Below are 24,099 nucleotides of genomic sequence, written 5' to 3'. Positions count from 1 at the left end.
GTGATGGAAGTGCACACAAGTACTCCAGAATCCGAAGGCACGTGGATGGGTTGGGTCAAGTAGAATGAGATTTAGCAGCCGGAATATTCGGCTTATGTGAACTGCATCTGGCCCTCCGACGTACCCCAAGGCTTAAGGAGACAGGGTCGCCATCGAAAAGCATTTCCCAAAGAGGCCCTGTCTTTTCATCTTACGGTTGTCTATTGATTGCGTGTAGCTCTCAATCACCATAAACAGGGAATTAATAACGCGGATGCGGGACACCGCGCTCAGTGGACCTGAGATCCAGAAGTGCACGAAAAGGTCCCAGAAAACACCAGCTTCCGCGCAGAGGTCTCTGCAGCACCCACCGGGTTCTGCAGCTCCGAGCCTCAGGGTCCATTGGCCAGCCGAGATTTGGGGACGGGCCCCCAGCTCAGCCCGGACCCTCGTCGCCGGCAGCCAGCAGATGGCTCTCGGGCTCTCTCTACAGCTCAGTCGACCCCTCTCTAGAGACGCAAGCGCCTGCGGCACCGGAGCGAGGCTGCGAGGAGGGGCGCGGAGGCCGGCGCCGCCGCAGCCGTCAGGGAAGCAGCCACCGCAGCCGAGCGTCGCGTCGGTCCCCGGGCTGTGCCCCGCGCCGGGCACGGTGCGCCCAGGCCCGGAGGCCGGCCGGGGACCCGTGCGGAGGCCGCTCTCGCGAGGCGGGGAGGAGACGCAGGGGGACAAGGAGGAGGAGCAGGAGCTGGTGAAGGAGAGGAGGAGGAGCGGGAGAAGGGGAAGGAGGAGAGCAGGGCCGGCCCGCCCCTGACCAGCCCAGCCCCGCTGGAGGCCGAGACCAGCCGGGTCGCCCAACCCTCGCCTTCCGCTTCACCTACGCCCAAGGTGCGGCGCAGAGGCCCGGCTGCGCGGCGCCCGCGCCAGAAGGAGCCGGTGCTGCAGCCGCCTTGCATTCGGCCTCCGGAGCTGCGAGCTGAGAGGGCGGCATGTAGCGGCGGCTGCAGAGCCAGCTCGGATTTGTAACTCTTAGGAATTTTTTTTTCTTTTGGTACTGCGGGCGCGCGGCAACCTTGGATCAACGCCCCGCTGCCCCGGCCCATTCTTCCCTTGCAAGCTGCGGCTCCCTCGCGGAAACATTAAAGGGTTTGGGGAAGGGCGCGGGGCCCAGAGTCAGAGTGGGACCCGGGATCTCCCCGCGCCCAGTGGGCAATCATGACCGACGAGAGCTCCGACGTCCCCCGGGAGTTGATGGGTAAGCCTGGCGCGGTGGCCGACTGGTCATCTTCCTCTGTGCACACCTCTTCTCCGCCTCCCTTTCCATCTTCGTCCTCCCGCAGAGTCCCCGTGCTCTGGAGCGCTAGTGGTGTGGGGCAGGATGGCCGGGGGGCGCCTAGAAGTTTGCTGGCCTGATGGCCGCAGGAACAGGGTGCAGAGAGAGGAAGGCGTGAGGAGGCATCCGGAGCCCTGGGAGGGCTCCGGGCGGGTCTCCCCGACCTGCTCCACCAGGTGGGTCAGGTTGGCAGAACGTGGAGCTGGTGGGGCGTCCCTTCCAGCGGCCAGCCCCATTGCCCCTAACTCGGGAAAGTCCGGGAAAGCCTAGCAGGAGGATGCCTGGCGACAGCATTGTAGGTCCCCTCGGGCTCGTGCCAGGCACCCTTCAGGAAATTCCCGTCTGGGGCTGCCCCTCTCACCGACTGCCTCAGGGATGGAGGCGCCGGCCCAGCGTCAGGACCGGGTCTGGTAAGGCGTGGCTTTGGGGATTGAGCTGGAAGCAAGAGTGTTACTCGACTGACGTCTGCTAGGACCAGGAAATGGAGGGTTAATGATAAAAGCCTCATTTTAATAATGATTTACCTACTGACTACCCCCAGTCTCTTTGGGAACACGTACGTGATACTCTGTACCAGGTGACTGGTTGCTCGAGGCCCTTCTGATTGGCAGAGGGCTGGTGTGTGTGAAGGGGGGGGGGGTGTTCTCTTTTGGAGCGGAGAGTGGGATTGAAGTATTGGGGCTTTGCTTTATCAGAGAAGGTTAAATGACAGATGACAAGTGGCCTAGGAGTACCGGGAACCAGCGCTCACGCTCGCGAGGACTACGTTGACTTGCGTTGACTTGCGTTAGGGTGAACGTATCAGCATGGGCATGCTTTGAACCTCAGTGACCCGTATTTTCCGAGGTACCATGCTGGGAACACTCTCAGTACGTTGATATTTCCTGGGTGCAGACCTGGGGGGAAAGTTCTCACTGTCGGTCCACCTCAGTCTGGAATTTGCCCCTCTGCTCCACACTGCAGCGTTTGTACTTGAGAGGACTTGGTGTCGCCGCAAAACTGCTCACTCTGAGGGTGAAACTTGGCGGGAAGAAGCTGTTGGTGGATTTGTATGGAGTTTTGCTTTTGTTGAATTAAAACACGCCACCACCCCAGGAAAAAAAAGGCGAGTGAGGGGTTCTTGCCCACCCCCTCCTTTGTTCCAGGTCCTCTCCTCAATCCCAGGAGTCAGTTTTGAGACTTCAGCGAGTGGCCCATCCTGTTCTGGGTGTTTCCAACACTCTGCCCGAACAGGAATCTAACGCTGGAGTCTCCAAAGAATCCTCTAAAGGTGATGAAGTTGTGTGGCATTGTCCTGGGACCCAACGTTCAGGTAGTTTAGACTCAAGGGGCAAAGTGGAGGGTGAGGTGAAAAGCCTGCCTTTATCAGCGGTTTTCAGTATGTCCGTGTGCTTAAAAGTTGAATTTGACCCTTCTTTTGAATGGAATTTTTGTGTTTCTTTCAGTATTGTGTGATTGTGGAAGGACAGTGGCTGGCAGGATCCTTCTCATTTAGGCTATGGTGGGAAAATGCACCTGCTGCTGCTTCTGGGGTTAGGAGCTCACAAGAGCTCTGAACAGTTCAAAATGGCAGAGTGCAAAGGCCTCACTGTATTCTCCCAAATGTCTCTTTGAAGGCGTGGAAGCTATGTATCTTTCTGATTAAGATGATTGTTTTGAAAGATAGGGGCTCTTTTAGCCCAGGGTGGGTGCCAACTCCCCATGTGGCAGAGTCTGGCCTTAAACTGTTCTCACTCCTGCCTCTGTCTCGCTCCTGCCTCTGTCTCCTGAACGCTGTTTATGGGAGTGAGCCACCTCTTGACTTTTGTCCAACAACTTAAAAGCAGAAAACAAACGGTGTGTGGGTGGGAGGGAGAGGGGTACAGTGGCCCAAGCTGTTCATCCTAGTACTGCAGAGGCAGAAGCAGGTGGATCTCTGTGAATTTGAGGCAAGCTTGGTCTACACAGTGAGTTCCAGGTCAGTCAAGAGTACATAGGAGCCTCTGTCAAAACAACAACAACAACAACAAACAGAGAGCAAGAATACCTGTCACACGTCATGCGTCACCACCAGAGACACTGCTCTTAGCTTTTGGATTGTGACTTCTGTCTCCCTTCCTGTGTACATAGTTAGTGAATTTCAGTGGCCCACTTCCCACAGCCTGGTGGGCTGGACTAGGGTCGTCCATGCTACTTTTGGTTCTGATGAAATAGCAGCTGGACAGAACTCCCAGCGCTCAACCTCCCTGTACCTCCGTGTACCCTGTCCTAATTCTGTGTCCTTGCTGTTCCTTGGACTTCACTTTCTCTGTTTTCAGCTTTCTCTCACCTTTTCTCTACCTGCTGTGCAGTTGCTGCCTAAAATAATATACTTTAGTCTGTATATGCTAAAACGTCTATCTTGTAAAGAGTAAAATTCTAGACCTTAGTGAACCGTATTAGACACACCAGTGTGGAAGCCAGAGGTCCATTTCCTGCCTCTTCAGCTCGAGATTCTCTTGTCCCAAACCTTCACTTCCTGCCTTATCTGTGAGAAGGTGTGATTCACTTAGTGCTATCTCTAGGGACTTTCTTTAGGTGGTAAACTACTATAGACAGTGAGGAGATAGTAGGGCTGTTTATATTTACTGAATCCCCAAATATGGTTAGAATGCAGAATAGAGAGCTTTATCAACCTAAAAGAGGGGGCTGGGATTTGAAGGATAAGTAGGATATTATCAGGAGAATAGGGCAAAGACATCCTAGAAAAAAGAATTCATGGAAAATCCTGGATTTATGAAAATCCGGAGACATGGACCTTCGTGTATGTTCTGAGAAGTGAAGCTGGGAAATGTGAGACTCCCACACCGCAGTCATTGGTTCTTCCCCAATCGACCATACCTCCGACCAGGAGAGGCATACTCAAGCTGGGCACTCAGAGGGGCCCCTGTGGTTAGGAGGGCCATGGGCCAACTTAGGGAGCAACGAATGCCAAGGGTCTTGGTGCAATCATCCTTGGGGCTCATGGTCTGTACAGCAGGTGGATTTTGGGAAACCTGACACCTAAGTCACTCAGAGTTGGAGAAAAGCAAAGTGTTCAACTTTCACAGTGACCAGTGAAGATGACACTGCGTTCGATTTGGGGATGTCCAGATTGGACAGCTCACGAGAGTCACAGGAAGACATATTCTTCTAAGCTTTCAAATCTTTTCTCCTAATTCCTCTTTTGACATCCATGTGCTATTGTGTGTTGATGACTGGGGAGAGCCCTTTTCTGACTAAACTGTTTGGTGAAGTCTCAATCTGGTTCTTTGACTGGACATTTCCAGCCCCCAGAAGCTTCCAGATTCATCCCAATGACATACAAATGTGGAGATTTCTCAAATTTTTTTGGGGGGGGAGAGAGGGCATCTTGTTTTATCACAAAGGCTTGTGTTGGATTACTAGACTGAAGTGATTCTCCTGCCTCATCCCCCAAGCAGTTGAGACAACAGGCAGGGACCATCAAGCCCAATGAAGGCAGGAGTGGTGATTGGTCTCAGGGCTTTGGTCATCCTAAGCAAGTGCTCTACCACTGAGCTACAGCATAGCCCACTGCTGTCAAGACTTTACTACCCAGAACTGGAGAGATGGCTCAGCCATTAAGAGTACTTGCCTTTCAGAGGACTTGCATTTGGTTCCCAGACTCAAACAAAAACCTCTTGAAGGCTGACAACTCTCAGACCTGTTAATCTAGCAGAAAGAAAGAAGAGGACCAACAATAAAAAGAGCTAACCTCACTCCTGCGAACGCCTGCTCTGCGCTAGTGCCCCTTTTTCTTGCTAAAGAAGGGATATAATGAAACCTTTCCTTTCTTCCAGAAAGCATAAAGGATGTGATTGGCAGGAAGATCAAAATCTCAGTGAAGAAGAAGGTGAAGTTGGAAGTGAAGGGAGACAGAGTGGAGAACAAAGTGCTGGTGAGTGACCGGGAGACACTTGGGTGCAGAAGAAGTGTCTGTTCCCCTCTTCCCCCTCCATTTGGATGCTGAAGAAGTGTCTGCTCCCCTCTTCCCCCTCCACTGGTTTTCATGTAGCCTTCCTGCTAGTGCTTGATTTTTTTTCTTCAAAACTCTGTTGGCCAATTTCTTGGATTCACTGGACTCTTTCCTGTTGCAAACTGGAACTTTCAGAAGGACTACTCATGTGACTTGTTTGCCTAGTCTTCTGGAGGATTTTAAGACATTCTTGTCTCATTGGTTTAACCAAAGTTCTCAAGTGTTCCATGTATTAAGCCCCCTGAGGTCCCAAAGAGTGTGAGCGGGTGTACCCGTTGCCATCCCTGGTGATCTGGTGTTCTAGAGGAATCGCTAGTTTCTAGGCGCAGTGTCTTTGTGCTGCCATCAGAATTGGTCTTCTATTCCTTTTGGCCCAGGGTTTTAGAGGCCACCAGTGGCTGACTAGGACCAAGAGGTGCAAAGTAATTTGTGGTATTTCACCCCTTTTCTTGTATCACAAGTCTAAATTTGAGCACAGGTGAGAAATTGCCTGTTGTGGCTCATACCTATAATCCCAGCACATGGGAAGCTGTGACAGGGGTATTGTCTGGAGTTTGTGGCCATCCAGGGATGTGGGACATCATCTCAAAAGAAAAAGAGAGAGAGAGAGAGAGAGAGAGAGAGAGAGAGAGAGAGAGAGAGAGAGAGAGAGAGAGAAACAGGAGCTGGAAAGATGGCTCAGTGGTTAAGAGCACTTGTTGCTCTTGTAGAGAACGTGGTTACCGACATGGTAGCTCACAACCATCTGTAACTCCAGTTCCAGGAACACTGGCACTCTCTTCTGGCTTCTGCAGGCACCAGACATGTACATGGTGTGTGTGCATACACACACACACACATTCAGGCACAACACTCCCATACATACAATAAAATAGAATAAATCTAAAAAATTTAAAATAATAAAGCCAGTACAAGTGGAGAGATTTATTTTATTTTAGTTTTTGGCTTTTTGAGACAGATTTTCTCTGTGTATCCCTGGCTGTCCTGGAACTTGCTTTATAGAACAAGCTGGCCTTGAACTCAGAAATCTGCCTGTCTCTGTCACCACCACCCTGCCTTGTTTTCTTCCTCTCTCCTTCCCTCTTTCCCTCCCTCCCTCCCTCCCTCCCTCCCTCCCTCCCTCCCTCCCTCCCTCCGTCCCTCCCTTTTCTTCCTTCCTTCATTCCTTCCTCTCCCTTTCTCTCTCTCTCTCTCTCTCTCTCTCTCTCTCTCTCTCTCTCTCTCTTTCTTATTTTGAGAGAGTCTCACTGCTGTAGCCTGGCTGGCCTCTACCTTGCAGTGATCCGCATACCTCAGGTTTCTGAGTACTTGGAGCATTATCACATCCAGCGCAGCAGAATGCAAAATTAGAGCAGCATGTTATATTGAATCCTGTGTTTGCCATTTAGCTCTAATAACTTAGTGTTTTGCCAATATTGCTAATTTATCTATCACCCCTATACTACAGATTTTTCCCCCTCAATTATTTTAGAATAAATCTGGAGCAGATGGCATTGAAAGAGAATATTTCCAATATTCCATTTCTTCTGCAGAAATTGGCTGTAGAATTGTAGTGTCATTTTGATTATACCTGTTTTAATAATCTTATAAGATTCTCAGGGTGTGTGATTGTCTCGTGTGGCTATGAGGATTGTGCTGTTGATATGACTTCTGGTTCTGTTACACGTGTCTGATGGCTGTAGCATCAGGATGAGAAAGCATTGGAATGAGAAAGCTCTGAAATGCGCTCCTGTAGATGCAAGATTCAGGTTATTAATAGTGAAAATGATTGATACACTGCTTGATTTTACTTAGCTTTAAATAGTCAGATCCCTTAAGTTGTGTTTTCCTAAAGAGTATTCAGCCACTTTTGTATTACCTTTTGGAAATAGTAGCTCAGAGAGAAGAAATGTTGCTATCATGTGTTCTTTTATATGTTCAAAGTAGCTTAATTTTGGATTCCTTCCCTCCAGTCCTTCCTGTGGTAGGAGTCAAACCCATCTACAATTGAGCTACATAAAGCCCAGTGTGTACTTTTATTGAGCCCAGGGCCTTACACATGCAGGGCAAATGCTTTTCCACTAAGCTATACCCCCGGTTCCCATATGAAGCTTCATTTCTGGAGAATACGACGTAAACATCAAGTCCTGTTCATTCCAGCAGCCTGAAGAATGACATTTGGTATCATTTGGTGTTTATGTTCTTCATCACACTAGGCAAGCTGTGACATGGCTCAAATTTATTGATAACATCTCAAAGACAGAATCGTGCCCACTATAATAAAATTGGTGCCCTTTTTGAATGTCTGTGACGATGACGGAGGCTTTGCACAAATGAGTGGCAGAGCGCTTGGCTCGCGTGTGCAGGCCGTGCGTGCAGTTCCCAGCACTGGAGAAAGGAGTGAACATGGGTGATGTGGCTGCTTCATCTGAGAGTTTCTGGCTCACCTTCTGGAGCTCCTGAGAGTTGTAATCAACTTACAGATGGATTTGAATTTAATCATTTATCTCCCTGAATCTGGAACCATTGTGATTTTTAGATGCTTGGCCTGAACTTTTGGCTCTTATTTAATTAAGGTCTGGCTTCCTTTGACAGGCTTTAAGTTTGAATAAGACGATCCAAGCAGTAACCTTCACATTTTGGCTTTTGGAGTTTTCAACACAGAGAAAATCGAGCTAATTATCAACCCCCCCCCAAACAGGTTATTAATGAGTTTATGTCCTCACATGTACTCTTTTGAGTGTGTGTGGTGCTTGCATGTGAGTGTGTGGGTGTCCCCATGAGGAGACTGAAAGGAAGACATTGGGTGTCTCCCTCTATAGCTTTCTAAATTGTGACAGGGTCTCTCAGAGAATCAGAATTTCCTTTTCTGCTAGGCTGGTTGACTAGCTAGCTCTCAGGATTCCCTTGCTTCCATCACTAAGATTACAGCCATGCCTGGCTTTTTATGTGAATGTTGGGGATTTGAACTTAGGTCCTCATGTTTGCAAAGCAAGTACTTTTACCCATTGAGCCATCTCCCCAGCCCCATGTAGCCCAGGCTGTCCTTAACTCTCAAAAATCGTCCTGCCTCAGCCTTCTGAGTGCTGAGATGACAGGTATGAGCTACCATAGCTGCCTGGGAGTGTCTTGTTTCCCATTTATCTTGGGTAGCGGTTTGTCTTCATCTTTCTTCTCATGAGCAGAGTGGCTCATGCTCTGGAATCCTGAGCAAGTGCTAGGTGCTGTGCTGAGTTTTTGAGAGATACATCTTCTGGTCCTACCATGATCCTGCCAAGTAGGGACACTTTGTATTTTTGATTTTCAGATGAGAAGGCTGAGATGTGGAGAGACTGAAGTGATTGGCTTTGGGTCATCCAGTGAGTTAACGGCAGAGCAAGGGTTTGGACCCAGACTTTCTGAACACAGGTGTTTTCTTTTCTTCTGTTCAACATAACAGAAAATAGCTTTGCTTGTTTGGTGGCTGCTAACTTCACTGGCAGGAAAAATTGGGGGTTTTGATTTGGTTCACCCAGCTGAGCGCCAGGTACATGGCTTGACAAGTTGAGTGTAGACTCTCTATAGGATCTCAGCCATCAGTCTGGTATGGAAACACCTATACTATATACTATACATGATATACTGTATACTACATTACACACTATATACTGTATATTGTATACTAACAGTAATCAGACTGTGGGTTTGGCATGTCCTCTGTAGGAGTAATGGGGGTGGAGGAAGTACAAAGAAGGGGTAGGAAGGAACAGAAGGTTAGGGAGGCCTTCAGAAAGAGGTGAAACCTGAGGTGGTGGTCAACTAGATGAGAGGAGTCAGCCTTGGGAAGCAGTCTAAAAGCCTGGAAGCCAGAGTGAACCTAGAGAAAGAAATCTGTCAGGTGGTGAATTCCTTGAAGCTCTCCTATCAAGAAAGTCAGAACTGGTCAGACATCCCCCTCCACTTGTTCTTGATGACCCTCACTTTATTCTCTAGGCAGTAGGAGGGCTCTGTGGAAAGGGCTTAGCAACTTTAGATCAGTGTTAGTTAATTGCTTTCTTGAATAAAGCAGATATTGTAACAGTAGCCATTCCTATGCCTTGCTTTGCAGATTAAGTGCATATGTTTAAATACCGATTAGCATTATGAAAGGCATACCGTGAACACCTAATATCCTGTCAATGTACTGCACTAACTAAGGGGCCTGACATTCTCTTTTGTCAGTGACCAGAACCTAAGTACCTGGTACTTCTACTGAGGGGCCCAGATTAGCTTGTAAGGCTAAGATAGTTTATTCCTAGTTGGTGGCACCTTATTAGCACACTAGAAGGCAATAGACTATGATGTTTTAGGGAGGAAGTAATTCTGCGCTTATATAAATTTGGCAATCAGATGTTAACAATAAATGGGTCTCAGTTTTGGATTTTCAGAGAAATTAATACACTTCTTAAATTTTATTTTAAAATTATTATTGTTGTTATCTTTTAATGTTAATGTGTATGAGTGTTTTGCCTGCACATATGTATGTGTACCGTGTGCACGGCTGGTTCCCCAAGAGGTTAGAAGAGGACATTGGGTCCCCAGGATCAGGAGCTAGAGACCATGGTGAGCAGCCATGGGAGTGATGCGAATCAAGCGTGAGTCTTTGAGGAGCAGCCAGTGCTCTTCACGACTGAGCCATCTTGTCAGCCCCAGGGACATTCGTACACCTCAGTGCATTGGAAACCTTAAAAAATGAAGTAGTTACAGACTTGGTCAGAGAACCTAGTGCTACAAAGTGGGGAACTGAGATGGGATAGACCAGAGCTCTGGAAGTCTAAAGCCTAGAATGGTCAAGAGTTCACTCTAAGTGCTCTTCGAGAGGACAGTCCTTCAGCCCATGTTGTCCTAGTGGGAACTAGGTCTCTGGGGTCATGATGGAGAGCCAGCTCCTCTGTTTCTGAGATGCCTCTTTCTTTCGTCTTTAGGAGACTCTGTATGTCTTAGACGCTTGTTCAAACATTTGCTAACTGAATTAAAATTTTTACTTTTACATAGTTCTAGATTTATATAGTTAAAACAAATCATATAGCGGTTCCCTTACCTCCTGACCAGCTTCCCCTGCCTTGCAAAATTGTGTAATCTCACAAGTGAGATCCTGATATTGAGTAGCTGTGTGCACTGCAAATATCCTTCTATAGGTACCCCTCATGGTAGCTCAGGTTACCCTTCAACTTGCTGTGCAGTGGAGGGGCTGGCCTCGAACACTTGATTCTCCTGCTTCCTTCCATCTTACCAGAGCTGTGGCCTTTAGTCTGTTCTTTCTATTGTGCTGTCATTTCAAGAATTTTAGATTTTGGGGCATCATAGCTCAGGTCTTTGTTGGGCATTATAATTCAGGTCTGCACAGAATGTTAGATTGCTAGGCATGGGAGCTCAGGTCTGTGCTCCTAATGCTTAGGCAGGTGAAAGAGGTCACCTGGATCTTCTGACCAGTCAGTCCCAGGATGGAATGAGGTCCTAAGAGAACTTTACAGAAATAGTCATGGACTATGAGCCATTTGGGGTCTGCTTTTCTTACACAGCCCACATCAAGTTTCTCATATCAGTTGTACCTTTGCTGGTGTCCCATGGCAATGTGTGTTTCATAGCTTTTTTGTTTGCACTGATTGAACTCCTGGGTTATTCCCAGTTTTTGGCTCTTCGGAATGAAAAGGATGTAGACAGCCACCTACGGTTTTTGTGTGAGCACATGCTTATATTTCTTGTGATAAACTGAGGACCACAGTTGTTGGTTTGCGTGGGAATTGCATTTTTTCTTAGAAGCTGGCAAGCTTTCCCAGAGTGGCCATTACGTAATCCTACCTGCTCCATGTGGCCCTTCCAGTTTCTCTACTTCTTTGGCAGTACTTGGTGTAGTCTGGATCTTTTCTTTTTTCTAACGGACTGATTGAAATGAAGACAAAAACCCCAAATGAACCAAAATCAAATAAATAAACACTCCAGTGACTCTGAGGAGGGAGCGAGGTCCCACTGAGGTCTTCCCAGCCACTCCCTCTGAGGCTTCTCTGGGGAAGGAGTGGGCTGTGCCTCCCTCTAGGATGGTGGCTCAGAAGCAGCCCTAAGGTCCAGCCGTGGTCTCGGCTTGGCTGTGTTCTGTTTGATTTTGGAATTCAGGCTACAAGGGTGTCTTAAAGTCCTTGTTCTTCCACACATGTTGTGGGAGGATGTGAAGTCAGAAACAAGATTCTCTTTCTCCTCCATCTCCTCCTTTTCTCCTTCTGCCTTTCTTGTCTTTCTTCTTCCTTCATTCCCTCTTTTTTTTTTGACATAGGGTTTCATGCAGCTCAGGCTAGTCTTGAACTTGCTCTGTTGCCGATGGCTTTGGGCTCTGACTCCATCTACGTCCATCTCAGTTCTGAGAGGATGGATGGACATGGATGCCCTGCGAGGCCTGGCTTGAACTCTTTGACATTGTTCTTTTGTTTTTGACAAGTTAACCTTGAATCCTCGAATGTATTTGACTTGACTTGGCAATTATCTATCTTCTTAGCATCTTTTTCTTCTGTTTCTTTCTTCCTTCCTCCCCTCCCTCTCTCCTTTTTACTTTTTGGGACAGGGCCCCTGTCTAAACACCAGGCAGCCGACACATTTAGAAATCCATGCCTTAACACCTGAGTGCTGGGATTATTGTGAACCATGATGCATAGCTCTTTTTAATAGCCTACTTAGGTCTGTTTAGAGTAAGTCTACGTTGTTTTTATTCATTTAAATTTTACTATTTTTGTGTGTCTGTGTGTGAGACAAGTTTTTTTTTAAATGTTGAAAAGTATGTAGTATGAGGTGTTTATTATTATTATTATTTTTATTGTTTGTATAGCGGGTCCCACAATGTAGTGGTGACTAGCTTGGAACTTGCTATGTGGTCCAGGCTAGTCTCCAACTCACAGATCTTCTTGACTTTGACTTTCAAGTGCTAGGATTAAAGCGGTAAACTGCTATGGCTGGGCTTGAGGGTGCTATTCTGGATGTCATGTTTTCCTGAAATATTTAGGTGGCAGTGCTGTCATTGATTCAAAATATAAACTCTACTTGAAGGGTTCCTGGCGGGTCTCCCTCCCTCGCCCCACCTGGTGGGTCAGGAGCTGGAGGGGAATATAACTTTCGTTTTTCTCAAAAAAAAAAAAAAAAGAAATATTTATAATAAAATTTGGAAGCATTAACTGGCTTAACGTGCTGTGTATTGTTAAGTCTATAATATACTCCAGTATGGAAGGTGCAGATCACCTACACCTGGACATGTGGTTTTTGTGGCTGGCCTGTCTAATTCTTTCCCTTCCCTGCTCTGTAGTCCTCCCATCCCCCAGCTCCTAACGGGGTATAACCACTCACTTCTATGAATGTCCCCTTTGGTTGTTGCCACACATTTAAAAAAAAAATCCTAGGAATAATTAACAAACAAACAAAACAGCAGCAACAACAAGCACATAATTTTCAGCAGGAGTCATAAAGAGGTAGCATTTTAAGAGTATGATTTGCAAGTTTATAGGCAGCCTCCACACAGTGAAGCTGTGCTTCTGCCTCCCTACCTCCTCCAGGAGCCTTGAGCTCGCTGGGCAAATGTCCTACCACTGAGTCCTACTCCTAGCCCAGGAAGGCCGTTTGTTTGACCTGGAGAAAGAGTCCAGTCCTCACAGTGTTTGGGATAGCTCCCCCCCTTCTCTGGGCCCTCTCTGGATAAGCAGGATGGTGGCAGAAGCACCTTGGTGGGTGTTGATTTGACCGTGGGCATTGGCACTGTAGTCCTGCTATGCCAGTAGATGTAAGCATAACCGTGAAATTTGCATCTAACGTTCATAGACTGCAATTGCTTTTGAAGAGAGCTGTTGAGGGTGTCATGGCTCTTGGCCTGGGGTTTAGTTAGACCCTCTGCAAGGTTGTGGGACAGTTGTCCTGTAATTTGAACAGCTCTCTTTGTGTACCACGAGGAGTCTCATATTTTCAGGGTGGCTTACAGTTCAGCACACAGGTGATGCTCAAAGCACCTGGGTGAAGTTACACAGATCTAGAAAGCCGAGCTTTCGGAAACAGCAGCCACACTGAACTGATCCCCAGGGGTGGCTGTTGGAGGCATGTACTTGCTGCCAAGGATCCTGGCACAAGTTCTGGGAAACTCAAAATAAAAGAAGCCGTGTTTGAGTGTTTCAGAATTTCCCTAAACTTTAAACTGTGGTCAGTGCCCACCTGGCGGTGCCTCTCTTCTCTGGGTAAAGGTGGGGGTGGTCACACTTTCCCAGGATGCAGTTCTGCCTGTGTGCGAACTGGTACCTGAGCTGCATTCGCATTCTACTTGGGTCTGCAAGTGGCCCAGTTTCTGCTGTAGTTAGAGCCGTCTGCGAGAGTCAAATGACCTTGGGCAAGGAAGCTGCTGGACGCAGCCCCAGCTCGGTGTAACTTTTCATTGTTAAATAGATACTGTTTTTCCAGCTTCTGGGATTCGGCCTCCCTGGGAATTGGCATAATGAAGCTGGGAGGAGGGCAACTGGGGAGCTGGGAGCTGAGGGGTATGAAAGGGGTATTGTATTAAACAAGGGGCCAGGAAAGCTCACCAAAATATGGCGTGAATGGGGAGAACTCCCTCTTGTAGTTTATAGAACAGTTACAGAGGAAACAAAAAGACATTCTGAGAGCTTACCTCGAGTTTCCATCCCCCAGAAACACTGTTCACATCTATTGTTCAAATAAACTGGAATCTGAAACAATGTTTTGTTCTTTTGAGAGAGGGTCCCTTTCTGTAACCAAGGCTGTTTGGAACTCAGTATAAACCAGACTAGCCTCAACCCTCCTGCCCCAGCCTCTGAAGCAGGTAGGAGCCAAGCCAGGACTTTTATTTTTGGAAACAGAATCTCATATAGTTCAGGCTAAGCTTGCACTATTATGTAGCTGAAGATGACTTTGAACTTCTGATCCTCCTGCCTCTCCCTCCCCAGTGCCGGGGTTACAGTCATATGCCACTACCCACTGCTGGAGAGGGTGCGTTTTTGTACATTCTACCTGTACGCATTCTACCAATTGAGCTATATTATTTTTTCTAGTACCCGTTTTTTTTTTTTGTTTCTTTTTTGTTTTCTTTTTTAAAATTTCCTAGAGACAAAAATCTCTTGTGTACCCCAGGTTTAACTTCAAGCCCTCACCCCCCAACATCCTCTTTCTAAAATGCTTTTGTCTGTTAGTAGATATGAGAATTTACATGGGTTTGCACCTACTGTCTAGCAAATTTGGACTCTGGACTATAGCAGCAAATTTGAGTGCAGCGTTGATTAGAGATTCTGAATCAAAAATAAACTGGGGGGAGGTACATGGCCTTTAATCTCAGTACTCAGGAGGGAGAGGCAGGCAGGTCTCTGGGCTCAAGGATAGTGAATATAATAGCTTCACATCAGCCAGTGAGACAAACAAATCAAACTACAAACAAATAAAAAACCAAGCTGGCAAGATAGCTCAGTCAGTGTAGTGCTTGACTTGGAAGCCTGAGGACACAAGTTCGGTCCCTTAGCCCATGGTAAAGAAAGAAGCAGCTTTTATAATCCCAGCATTTTCTATAATCCCCAGCAGGAGACGGATTCCCTGCGTTTACTGGCCAGCAAGCATAGCCTGTTGGGTGAGTTCCAGGACCTGAGATCCTGTCTCAAAAAACAAGGTGGATGGAATGCATGCATGTTTATAGACACACACACATACACACACACACACTCACACACACACATACAAACACACACACATACACTCACACCAAAATCAGTCTTTCCTCCAGGAAATCACATTTTAAAGGAAAATATAATTATTAAAATTTTGTATTTAGACAACAATTTTTTTTTCATGGAAGGAATTCAGGTCTTGTGCATGCTAGGCAAGCATCCCACTACCTACTAAACCCCAGCCTCTGTTTCAATTTTTTCTTTTCTGAGACAGAGTTTCTCTGTGTAACAATTCTAGATGTCCTGGAATTCCCTTTGTACACCAGGCTTCCCTTGAATTTACAGTTCTGCCTCTGCCTTCTAAATGCTTGGATTAAAGGCATGTACCACTACTGCCTGGCTAACTTTTTAAATTTTAACTTAACTTTTGAGATGAGAGGCTTACTCTGTAGCCTGAGATGCCCTGGAATTTGCTATGTACCCTAGGCTATCCTTGAAATGGCAGTCCTGCTGCCTCAGCCTCCCTAGTGGTGGGATTGCAGACATGTACCACAACACCTAGATAATCCATGATATATTTAGAAAAAAGGTTGGGGGATCTCAATACTACTTTGTGGCCTCCTAAACTTCACTTTGACTCTCAGCTTTGTGGTAGTAACTCTTATCCAAATTAGTTTGGATTTCTGTGTGGTTATGTGCTCATCTCTGCAGGACTATAATGTAACCATTGTATCTATTGTTAGATATTCTAGTTAACATCTAACCTTATAAGTGCACACGGCCTCATTTTTCTTAGAAAAATTTCTGGAAGAGGATTGCTATGGGGCAGGCATTTAAAGGATGATTTTCTACCTGATTATTATGCAGAAAGTGTCAATAGAGAAGAATTCTGCCTTACTAATTTTGTTTTGTTTTGTTTTAAGATACTTAGCAGAATCGATCTCTTTGCTCCTTGGACCCTAGCTCCTGGGGGCAAGCTTCATTGGATTTAGTAGTTGTAAGTTATCAGGAATGGAGGATGCTATGGGGGAGGTGTTGTCTACAGGTCCACAGATGTGGGTTTACAATTGGCTCTTGGGTGTCACTGTCTTGGGTACTGTGGCTTTTCCTTAGGCTGGACACTGCAGAAGAGTGAGGACGCATTATATGACTTAGACCTTTACCCTTGTCATGGAATTGTCTTGTCTCGGCTCTATAAATGATAGTGACTGGATTTGTACATGATAAGGTATAAGTGCATTCATCAGGTCGAGTATATTTAATAAGTGCCACGAGCTCATGCAATCAGAGTCAGAGCAAAGTCTTAAATATAAGAGTGTAAAGATGAAAGGCAACTGCCTTCTCCCCGTAGTTCACTGGCATGACAAAAGTCTCTGAAACCCTGTGCTGCTGGCCTGCTCAGGTCCCATTTACCTTACCCACCTTTTGACCCTTCTCCCTGTCACCTTGACTTTCTGGTAGATCGGCCTCGTGATCTCGATCTGTTACCTTTTTTCACTGAAGCTGTCGTGGTCCGATCTGGCTAGTCTTCAAGATCACCACTGTGTCTGGCACGGTGTACCAACTGCTGTCCTTCCGACTCAGGCAGGTAGGGGCTGGGATGTAGTTCAGTGGTAGAGCAACTGTCTAGAATCACCAGTCACCCAGTGAGTGTCTGGCTGGCTGTGTGGCTCAGTGGTAGGGTGGCTGGCCTACCATATGAGAGGCCTTGGTTTCTACCCCTAGTACTATGCGAAACACAAGCACCCAGCACTCTTTCCATTCCCAGGGTCTATTAGTTAGGGTTCTCTAGAAAAACAGAGTGGATAGAATGAATACACATTAAAAGGGGGGTTATCAGGCCTATACAATCATCAGCTAATGGCATCTCACACCAGAGAAGCCAAGGATCTGTTAGTTGCTCACCAAGAGGCACAGAGGACTCCAGCAGATCTGCTGGCTTACACTGGAAGGTGGGAGAAGCTGGTTTTAATACCAGCGAAAGAATATTGCAGTGGCAACAACGGAGTGGATGAACTTGCCAACAGAATGGAGGAAAGCAGGCAAAGAGAAAAGTGTCTTTCTTCCATGTCGTTTTACCTGGGCTACCCCTAGAAGGTATCACGCGTGCTGAGGGTGAGTCTTCCCAGGTCAACTAATGTGGTCTAGACAGTCTCCCACAGGACTGGCCAACATCCAGATCCAGTCAAGGTGACAACCAAGGTTAGCAGTCATATAGGAGGGTTCACTTTTCGCACACTCTGTGAAAGAGTCAAGTCAATCAGACATGGCCTAGTGGGGTTGGCAAAGCGTGCACCCTTGCAGGGTTCCTTGAGATAACTCCATGTGTGTGAATCTGGCACAGCCACCACCCTGGTGGGAGTTCAGGCTGTTGGATGAAGTCTTACCAGAGCACACTTTTTGCTTTCCAGAGTCAGTTATCGTGTAGGTCCTCTCAGGATTTTATCTTCCACCAGAGCTGTAGACTGGAGAGAACTGGCTGTATCTTTTATTTGCTTAAGCCTGGACAGTCAAGTCTGGCACTCTCTTCCATGTCCAGCAAAGTCTTCCTGAATCCTTGGAACAGCATCCATGCTGTAGGTCAGAGAGTCATGCCCTAGGGTTGGTACCCTGCAGAGCAGGCACCCTCCATGGGAAGACCATGACCTTCACTGCCTGTAGAGATGCACAGCTGCTGTGCTTGTTCCCAGGTTACCACTGACAGCTCTTCAACCCTGCTTCTCATCAGAATTTTTACTTCCTTCAAGTCCACTGTTTATGAGTTAACTGAAGTTCTGGGAGTGATCTCCCTTTCAACAGCTTATTTCTCTTAAAAGAAAAAAAAAACCTTGGTGTTGAAATAATTGTCTGTGACCCCTGTTTACTGTGTCAAGAGCCATTCGAGCTCTGCTGTTCAGGCTTTCTCTTCCTTTTGTTTATTTAGCTTTTTGGGATACTGGCTGTTGATCCTCCACTTCGCATCAGGCAAGTGCCAAGCTTCAACTGCTTAGCTCCTTGTACTTTTCTTTTAAGACAAGGTCTCACTGTGTAGCCTGTTCTTATCTTGCTTGAACTCACTATGTAGCCCAGGCTGGCCTGAAACTCAAGTGCCTCCTTCCTACCTTGGCTTTTGAGTCCGGAGATGACAGGCATGTATTCATTCTCAACCCCATCTCTGTTCTAAGTTCAGATGTAGGAGCTGGTTCCTAACCTTTCTGGTTGGCACACTGTCTGAGGGCAAAGGTAAGATTACCCAGTTTCCTCAGTCCTGTGCCATGGTGTGTTCTTGCCACGGAGACCTAGTGAAAGAGGCACCGTTCTGTCTGGCACAGGCAGGCTGTCTGTGTGCCGGGCAGCAGTACTGTGTGTGCACAGAGGTTCCACATCACTTCTTTTTGGCCTGGTTGTGCTCTCTGGGAGTGGCTTCAGTCATTCTAGGGGCTTCCCTTACTGTTCTGAGGAGATGCCGCAGCTGCATGTCAGCCGTGGACCACAGGTTTCTGCTTCTGTCTTCAGTTTACAGCGTCATCCGCCCAGTGGTTTGTCTGGGCTTTGGATCGGTCAGTTTAGGATTAAGTTTCTAAACTTCAGTTTGTTCCCATTTAACCAGGCAAGGGATGCTGTAAGCCAGAGGCTCTCCGTGTTCCTCATGCTGAGACCCCTTAGTACAGTTTCTCCTGTAATGGTAATCCCCAGCCGTATGGTTATTTTTGTCACTACTTCCCAATTTTAATTTAAAATGAATATATGCCTGTCATTAATTTTACTACTGTTATGAATTGTAATGTAAATATCTGTGCTTTTAGATGGTCTTAGGTGACCCCTCTGAGAGGGGGGTGAGACCCACAGTTTGAGAACTGCTAGCTATTCTAAATTCTCTTAGACTTACTTGACTTTTCATCTGTTAAATGAGTAACCATAGAACCCACTTTGCCATGCTTTTTGAAAATTTCAAGATACATTGTAGCCGGGCGGTGGTGGCGCATGCCTTTAATCCCAGCACTCGGGAGGCAGAGGCAGGCGGATCTCTGTGAGTTCGAGACCAGCCTGGTCTACAAGAGCTAGTTCCAGGACAGGCTCCAAAACCACAGAGAAACCCTGTCTCGAAAAACAAAACAAAAACAAAAACAAAAACAAAAAAACCCTTCCTGTCTTGAAAAAAAGGAAAAGTCATTAAAAAAAAGATACATTGTATATAAAATATTTTACATGTGTCTAGTGCTCAGTAGGCCACTGGACATTTTTAGCTGCTTTTGTTCTATATCAGGCAAATTACTTCCATGGTGAGAAGCTGTATAGGCACCACCGAAGATGACTCAGGTGTATTTTATATAAATATTTCAGAAGGCATCTCTCATGCTTGCGTCCCTCCTGGCTGTCTGCGGAATATTTGCTGCCACTCAGTCTGCACAGTGCTATTTTAAACCAGATTGCCTGGCTCTGGAAATGGTCTGGGGTGACTTTCCACCCTGTTCCACTTAAAGGGTAGTGTTTTTATTTGTTTTTAAGTGTGTGTGTAGTGTTTACACATGGGTGTACAGGTGTGCACACCCACGTGTGCAGTTGCAGAGGCAGAGGGTGGATACCCTGCACTATCATGCTCAACCTAAGTCCCTTAATTTAGAGTTTCTCACTGAGCTTGGTGCTGGATCAGATAGCTGGCCCTGGCCATCCTCCTGTTTCTGCCCTGCCCTCCAAAGGGGGTTACATGTGTGTGTGGCCATGCCTAGTTTTTTATGTATGTAGGTGCTGGGGATTTGAACTCAGGTCTGAATGCTTGGGTAGCAAGCACTGTTGCTTGCTGAGCCGTCACCCTAGACACAAATGCTGCTTAAAAAAAAAAATCTTTCTTTTTGTTTTGAGGTAGCCACTCATACAGCCCTTGATGGTATCAAATTTGCTTTGTAGCTGAGGATTTTAAACTCTTTCCTCCATCTCCCAGGTGTTGGGATTAGGGTGTGCATAATTCTGGGTTGACATCTGACCCCCCTTCCCCCCGGCTTGTTAGGATTCCAGGCATGTAACCCTGTGTCTTGCCTGGCTGACAATTTTTTTTTTCTTTTCTAGATAGGATTTCTCTGTGTTGCCTTCTATGCCCTGGAACTCACTCTGTAGACCAGGTTGCCTCAAATTTACAGAGATCCGCCTGCCTCTGCTTCCTGAGTGCTGGGGCCTGGTTGAGATTTTTTTTTTAACCAAAGATTCAAGTACATTATTGAGAAATACGTTTTTGAATACAGCATTGTACACATCCTCTATCATCCTCATCCCTTTAACTCCACAAGGAAGGCATTAGGAAGTAGGCTCAAACTCTTCTGTTCTCGTTCAAGCTACTTGGTAACATTGTGAAATATCCAGGCACCAGCAGGCCCCTGCTTTGAAGGATTTGCTTCTCTAGCATAGGCTGCCTGGGGCTGGTACCTCCTTTCATCTGTTTCCTCCCCCTCAGATTTCAGTTAAGATTATTCTACAGATTAAAATTAAGATTGATTCTTGTTTGTTTTTTTCAGATAGGACCTCAGTTTAACCCTGTCCAGTTTGAAACTAGATATGTAGATTAGGCTGGCCCTGAACTCAGAGATCCATCTGTGCCTGCCTTCCAAGTTAAAGACGTGTACACTAAGCCGGGCGGTGGTGGCGCACGCCTTTAATCCCAGCACTCAGGAGGCAGAGGCAGGCCGATCTCTGTGAGTTCGAGACCAGCCTGGTCTACAAGAGCTAGTTCCAGGACAGGCTCCAAAACCACAGAGAAACCCTGTCTCAAAAAACCAAAAAAAAAAAAAAAAAAAAAAAAAAGCATGTACACTATGCCTGGCCTAAGATTGTTTTATGGGGGCATAGCCGGTAAAGGTGTCTGCTAATGACATTTGCTCCAAAGTTAAGACCCAACATAATGGAAGGGAAAAGAGAACTGACTCCCAAAAGTTGATCTCTGACCTCCACACACATACCATAGCTCGTAGGTGCATCACACATACAAATAAGTAATAAATGTACTTCACAATTTAAAGGATTGTTTCATGAGGAGGGGGCAGCGTTGGTGGCTATCCACTCTTGTAACTTTGTGTTGTAGCTATGCTAAGAGGGTTCCTGACATGCTGAATACTTAACCTGCCGGTATTCTGGACTCTCACTGCTTTATTGTTTTGGTTTTCTTTTTATTTTCTTGCATTGCCCCCCCCCCCCCGTCCTGTGTTTTTGAGACAGTGTCTTACTATGTGGCCCTAGGTGTCCTAGAACTAGCTATACAGCCAAGACTGATTCAAACTCCTGATCTTCCTGCCTCAGCCTCCTAAGTGCTCAGGGGATAGGCATGTGCCACCATGTCTGACTGGCAGTCTGCTCTATGTAGCTGTTTGTGAAATTCAGTTGAGGTGTTGCTGGCTTTGTTATGGATGCCAGATCGAATTCGAGACCTGTGGATAAACTTGGCAGTCACAGCCTACCATGTATAGAGCTTCAAACCTGCTTAGGAAATGGCTTGGCTAGGCTGGTCAGGTAGATAGATGTCTTTGATGTCTGTCACCCTTCCAGAGCCTGCTGTGTGTGCCCAATTTTCCGTGTTCCTGCATACGTTTTGCTTTGGATAGCTCTTCTGTTTTATTTTTTTTCAGTGTGTGAGCCTGCGTTTGTGTGTGTGTGTGTGTGTGCGTGTGCGCGTGCGTGCATGTCTCCTTATTGAACAGTCCATGCATGAAAGGTCAATCCCCAGCACCCTTTGGTGGGGAGAACATACACCTTTGGAAGCAGCTTCTGAGTCTGGTCTCTGCTGGGTGCTGTGGGGCCAGGGCTGTATCTAGTGCTTCTTGCATCGAGCATCATTGGCTTTGCCTGGATTCTTGCTCCGTAAATTTCTGAAGCTCTTTCTCTCCTCTTCTTTTGGGGATAAGATCTATTTTGTTTTATTCTGATCCTGTCTTTCAACAGCTCACACAGAGGCAGCCTCCAGTCCACCATCTTTTACAGAATTTTCTGCAGCTTTGCTTAGAGAGTTTGCTATTTTCTTGTTTAGAAGTAGAATCTCACAGTGTAGCCCAGGCTAGACTTGAACTCACTGTATATCCCAGACTGGCTACAGAGTAACAATAATCCTCCAGCTTCAGTCTCCTGTGTGCTGGGATGACAGATGTGAGCCATCTTCCTTGGCTAGAAAGTTTTCTTTCAGCAATGTCCTGGAGAGTTGCGCATGAACCTCCTCCACAGCTGCCTTTTCTGGTTGGACTGGGAGGGGGTGTACTCGACCAAAGGGCAAGTGTGTGTGGGCCAGCAGCAGCAGCCAGTGCCTCATGCCACTCCCTGACATGTACATTGAATTGGAACTCTTCCCATCTCCCTGTTGGGTGTTTGCAACAAAACTGGGATGAGAACCCAAGACTCCAGACATCAAAGTCCTTGGATATGCAGACCCAGGAGGTATCTGGGGGGCTGGAATCAGATGATGTCATTACACAGCTGCTTTAAAAAGGGTAATGTTCAATTTGAAGTTTAGTCGAAGACCTTCAGTGAATGTATCCATAAACAGTATTTCCAGTTTCCTCCAGGCCCAGCCTAAGAAAGTTGCTGACACAGCTTCCAGTCTCTTCCTTCCTCTTCTATTTACTTCTCTGATATCCTTAAGGGAGACCACTATGGTGTGAGGTCCCACCAGGACGCCATTGTTCCTTCTTACTGGAAGAGACTGGAATGCACAGCCACCCACTGAGCTCATTGATCTCCACTGTAATCCCAGCCCTTGGGAGGTAGAGTCAAGGATCAGAAACTCAAAATCATCTTCAGCTACATAGTGAGTTCCAAACCTTCCCATTCCTGCCTATATGAAACCCTTTCTAAAACACACAAACAAGCAAACAGAAAGAACGAGATAGAAGGCGAGTGGTCTTTGCAGCCACTTCCTCAGAGAGGGACACTCAGAACTCCCGGGTAGTTAGTCCTTTTACCTGAGAGCACTGTCTGGGGCTGGGGAGATGTAACTCAGTGCTAGGGTACTCATCTGGCGTGCATGAGGCCTAGAGATGAAACCAGGAAACACTCACTTCAGCGTGTTGATAGTTTACCAGAGGACACTGCCGAAGGCATGTTTTGGGAAGCCTGGGGCCCTGCTTTACTTTTGTAGCTGAGATCAAAGAGCCCCACTGACGTATCTGCTTAGAGGTTCAATGCTTTGGCATTTTTTTATGTGTGTGGTTCTGTGTATGTCGCCCAAGACCCTCAGCCCTGAACCCTCCAGGTGCATTCTTTCTTTCTGTTCCTGCCAGGATGCACCGACAGGAGCCATCTCCTGAGAGAAGTGCTAACGCTCGTGCCTTTAGTGCCTTTAAAACAGAGTGGCAGCAAGCAAATGAACATACCAACATTTGATAGACAGGGAGCAGAGTACCGAGTCCAGCCTGTGGAGCGTCTCCTAAGAACGTAGTAAGCCTCAAGGGATAGCTTCCTGATTTGAATGGTTGGCATAGGTTCTCTTGCTGGCCGGTGCCTCCCATCTCCTGGGCTGTCTCTTCATTTCTTCTCTTTCCCTCTAAAGTTGGAGAGAGTTAACAAGCCCAGAATCCTTTGCATGCAGCCAAGTCTTCGGATTCCCCAATGTAAATCAACGTGGGTGTGTGACCAGCAGCAGAGTATTCCTCGTGGCCATTGAGGTACGAACAAGTTGGCCCCGTTCCACCAGGAAACAGTCTGGACCTGTGTTTCGTACCTGTTTTCAAGGCCAGCTTGAAAGAAAACCAGTTCCAGCTAATAGTACAACGGAGATCAGTATTCTCAAAGCAGTGTGAGGTTGAAGCTTCTTAGGACCCCAGGACCTTTGCATTTTCCCTCTTTTGAGTTTTTGAGACAGAGTCTCACGTAGCCCGGAGTGCCTCTGCTGCCAAAGATGACCTTGAGCTTCTGATCCTCCTGCTTCCCCCACAGGTTTCAATGCCAGGTGTGCAGTGGCAGGCTGGGCTCCAGGACAGTTGATTGTATTTCTTTATCAAGTGCTTTGGTCCTAATGATGGTCTTTTCACGGCTGTGCAAAGCATGTTTGCCCAGTCAGTGACTGAGATCTGCCTTTGAAATTCAAGCCCAAACTGGTTTTGCAGGGCCTTGGAGAGTCCCTACTCAGCAGCCACATCTGATCTAGCCCAACGTTAATTAGCTTTATAAAGCAAGATGAAGGATCGATAACAGAGACAGGGATGGGAGAA

The 24,099-nt window shown here is 46.9% G+C and overlaps 1 protein-coding gene across 8 annotated transcripts in view; it reads left to right on the top strand.

The window, feature by feature from the left end:
• Positions 1-688: 688 nt before the first annotated feature.
• Carmil1 (capping protein regulator and myosin 1 linker 1) overlaps positions 689-24,099 on the top strand; it is a 264,062-nt gene continuing 240,651 nt past the window's right edge. For 4 of the 8 annotated variants that reach the window (XM_057787237.1, XM_057787244.1, XM_057787236.1 and 1 more), the window contains exons 1-2: positions 689-1,231; positions 5,128-5,225. In XM_057787237.1, the coding sequence (XP_057643220.1) occupies positions 1,192-1,231; positions 5,128-5,225 (138 nt within the window). In that variant the 5' untranslated portion in view covers positions 689-1,191. The remainder of the gene's footprint in view (positions 1,232-5,127; positions 5,226-24,099) is intronic. The other 4 variants (XM_057787238.1, XM_057787243.1, XM_057787242.1 and 1 more) reach the window with 1 other exon arrangement.

Source organism: Chionomys nivalis, chromosome 13 (assembly GCF_950005125.1).
Source record: "Chionomys nivalis chromosome 13, mChiNiv1.1, whole genome shotgun sequence".
NCBI lineage: Eukaryota > Metazoa > Chordata > Mammalia > Rodentia > Cricetidae > Chionomys > Chionomys nivalis.
Note: the sequence above shows the minus strand (reverse complement) of the source record. Positions and strands in the feature narration are given on the sequence as shown.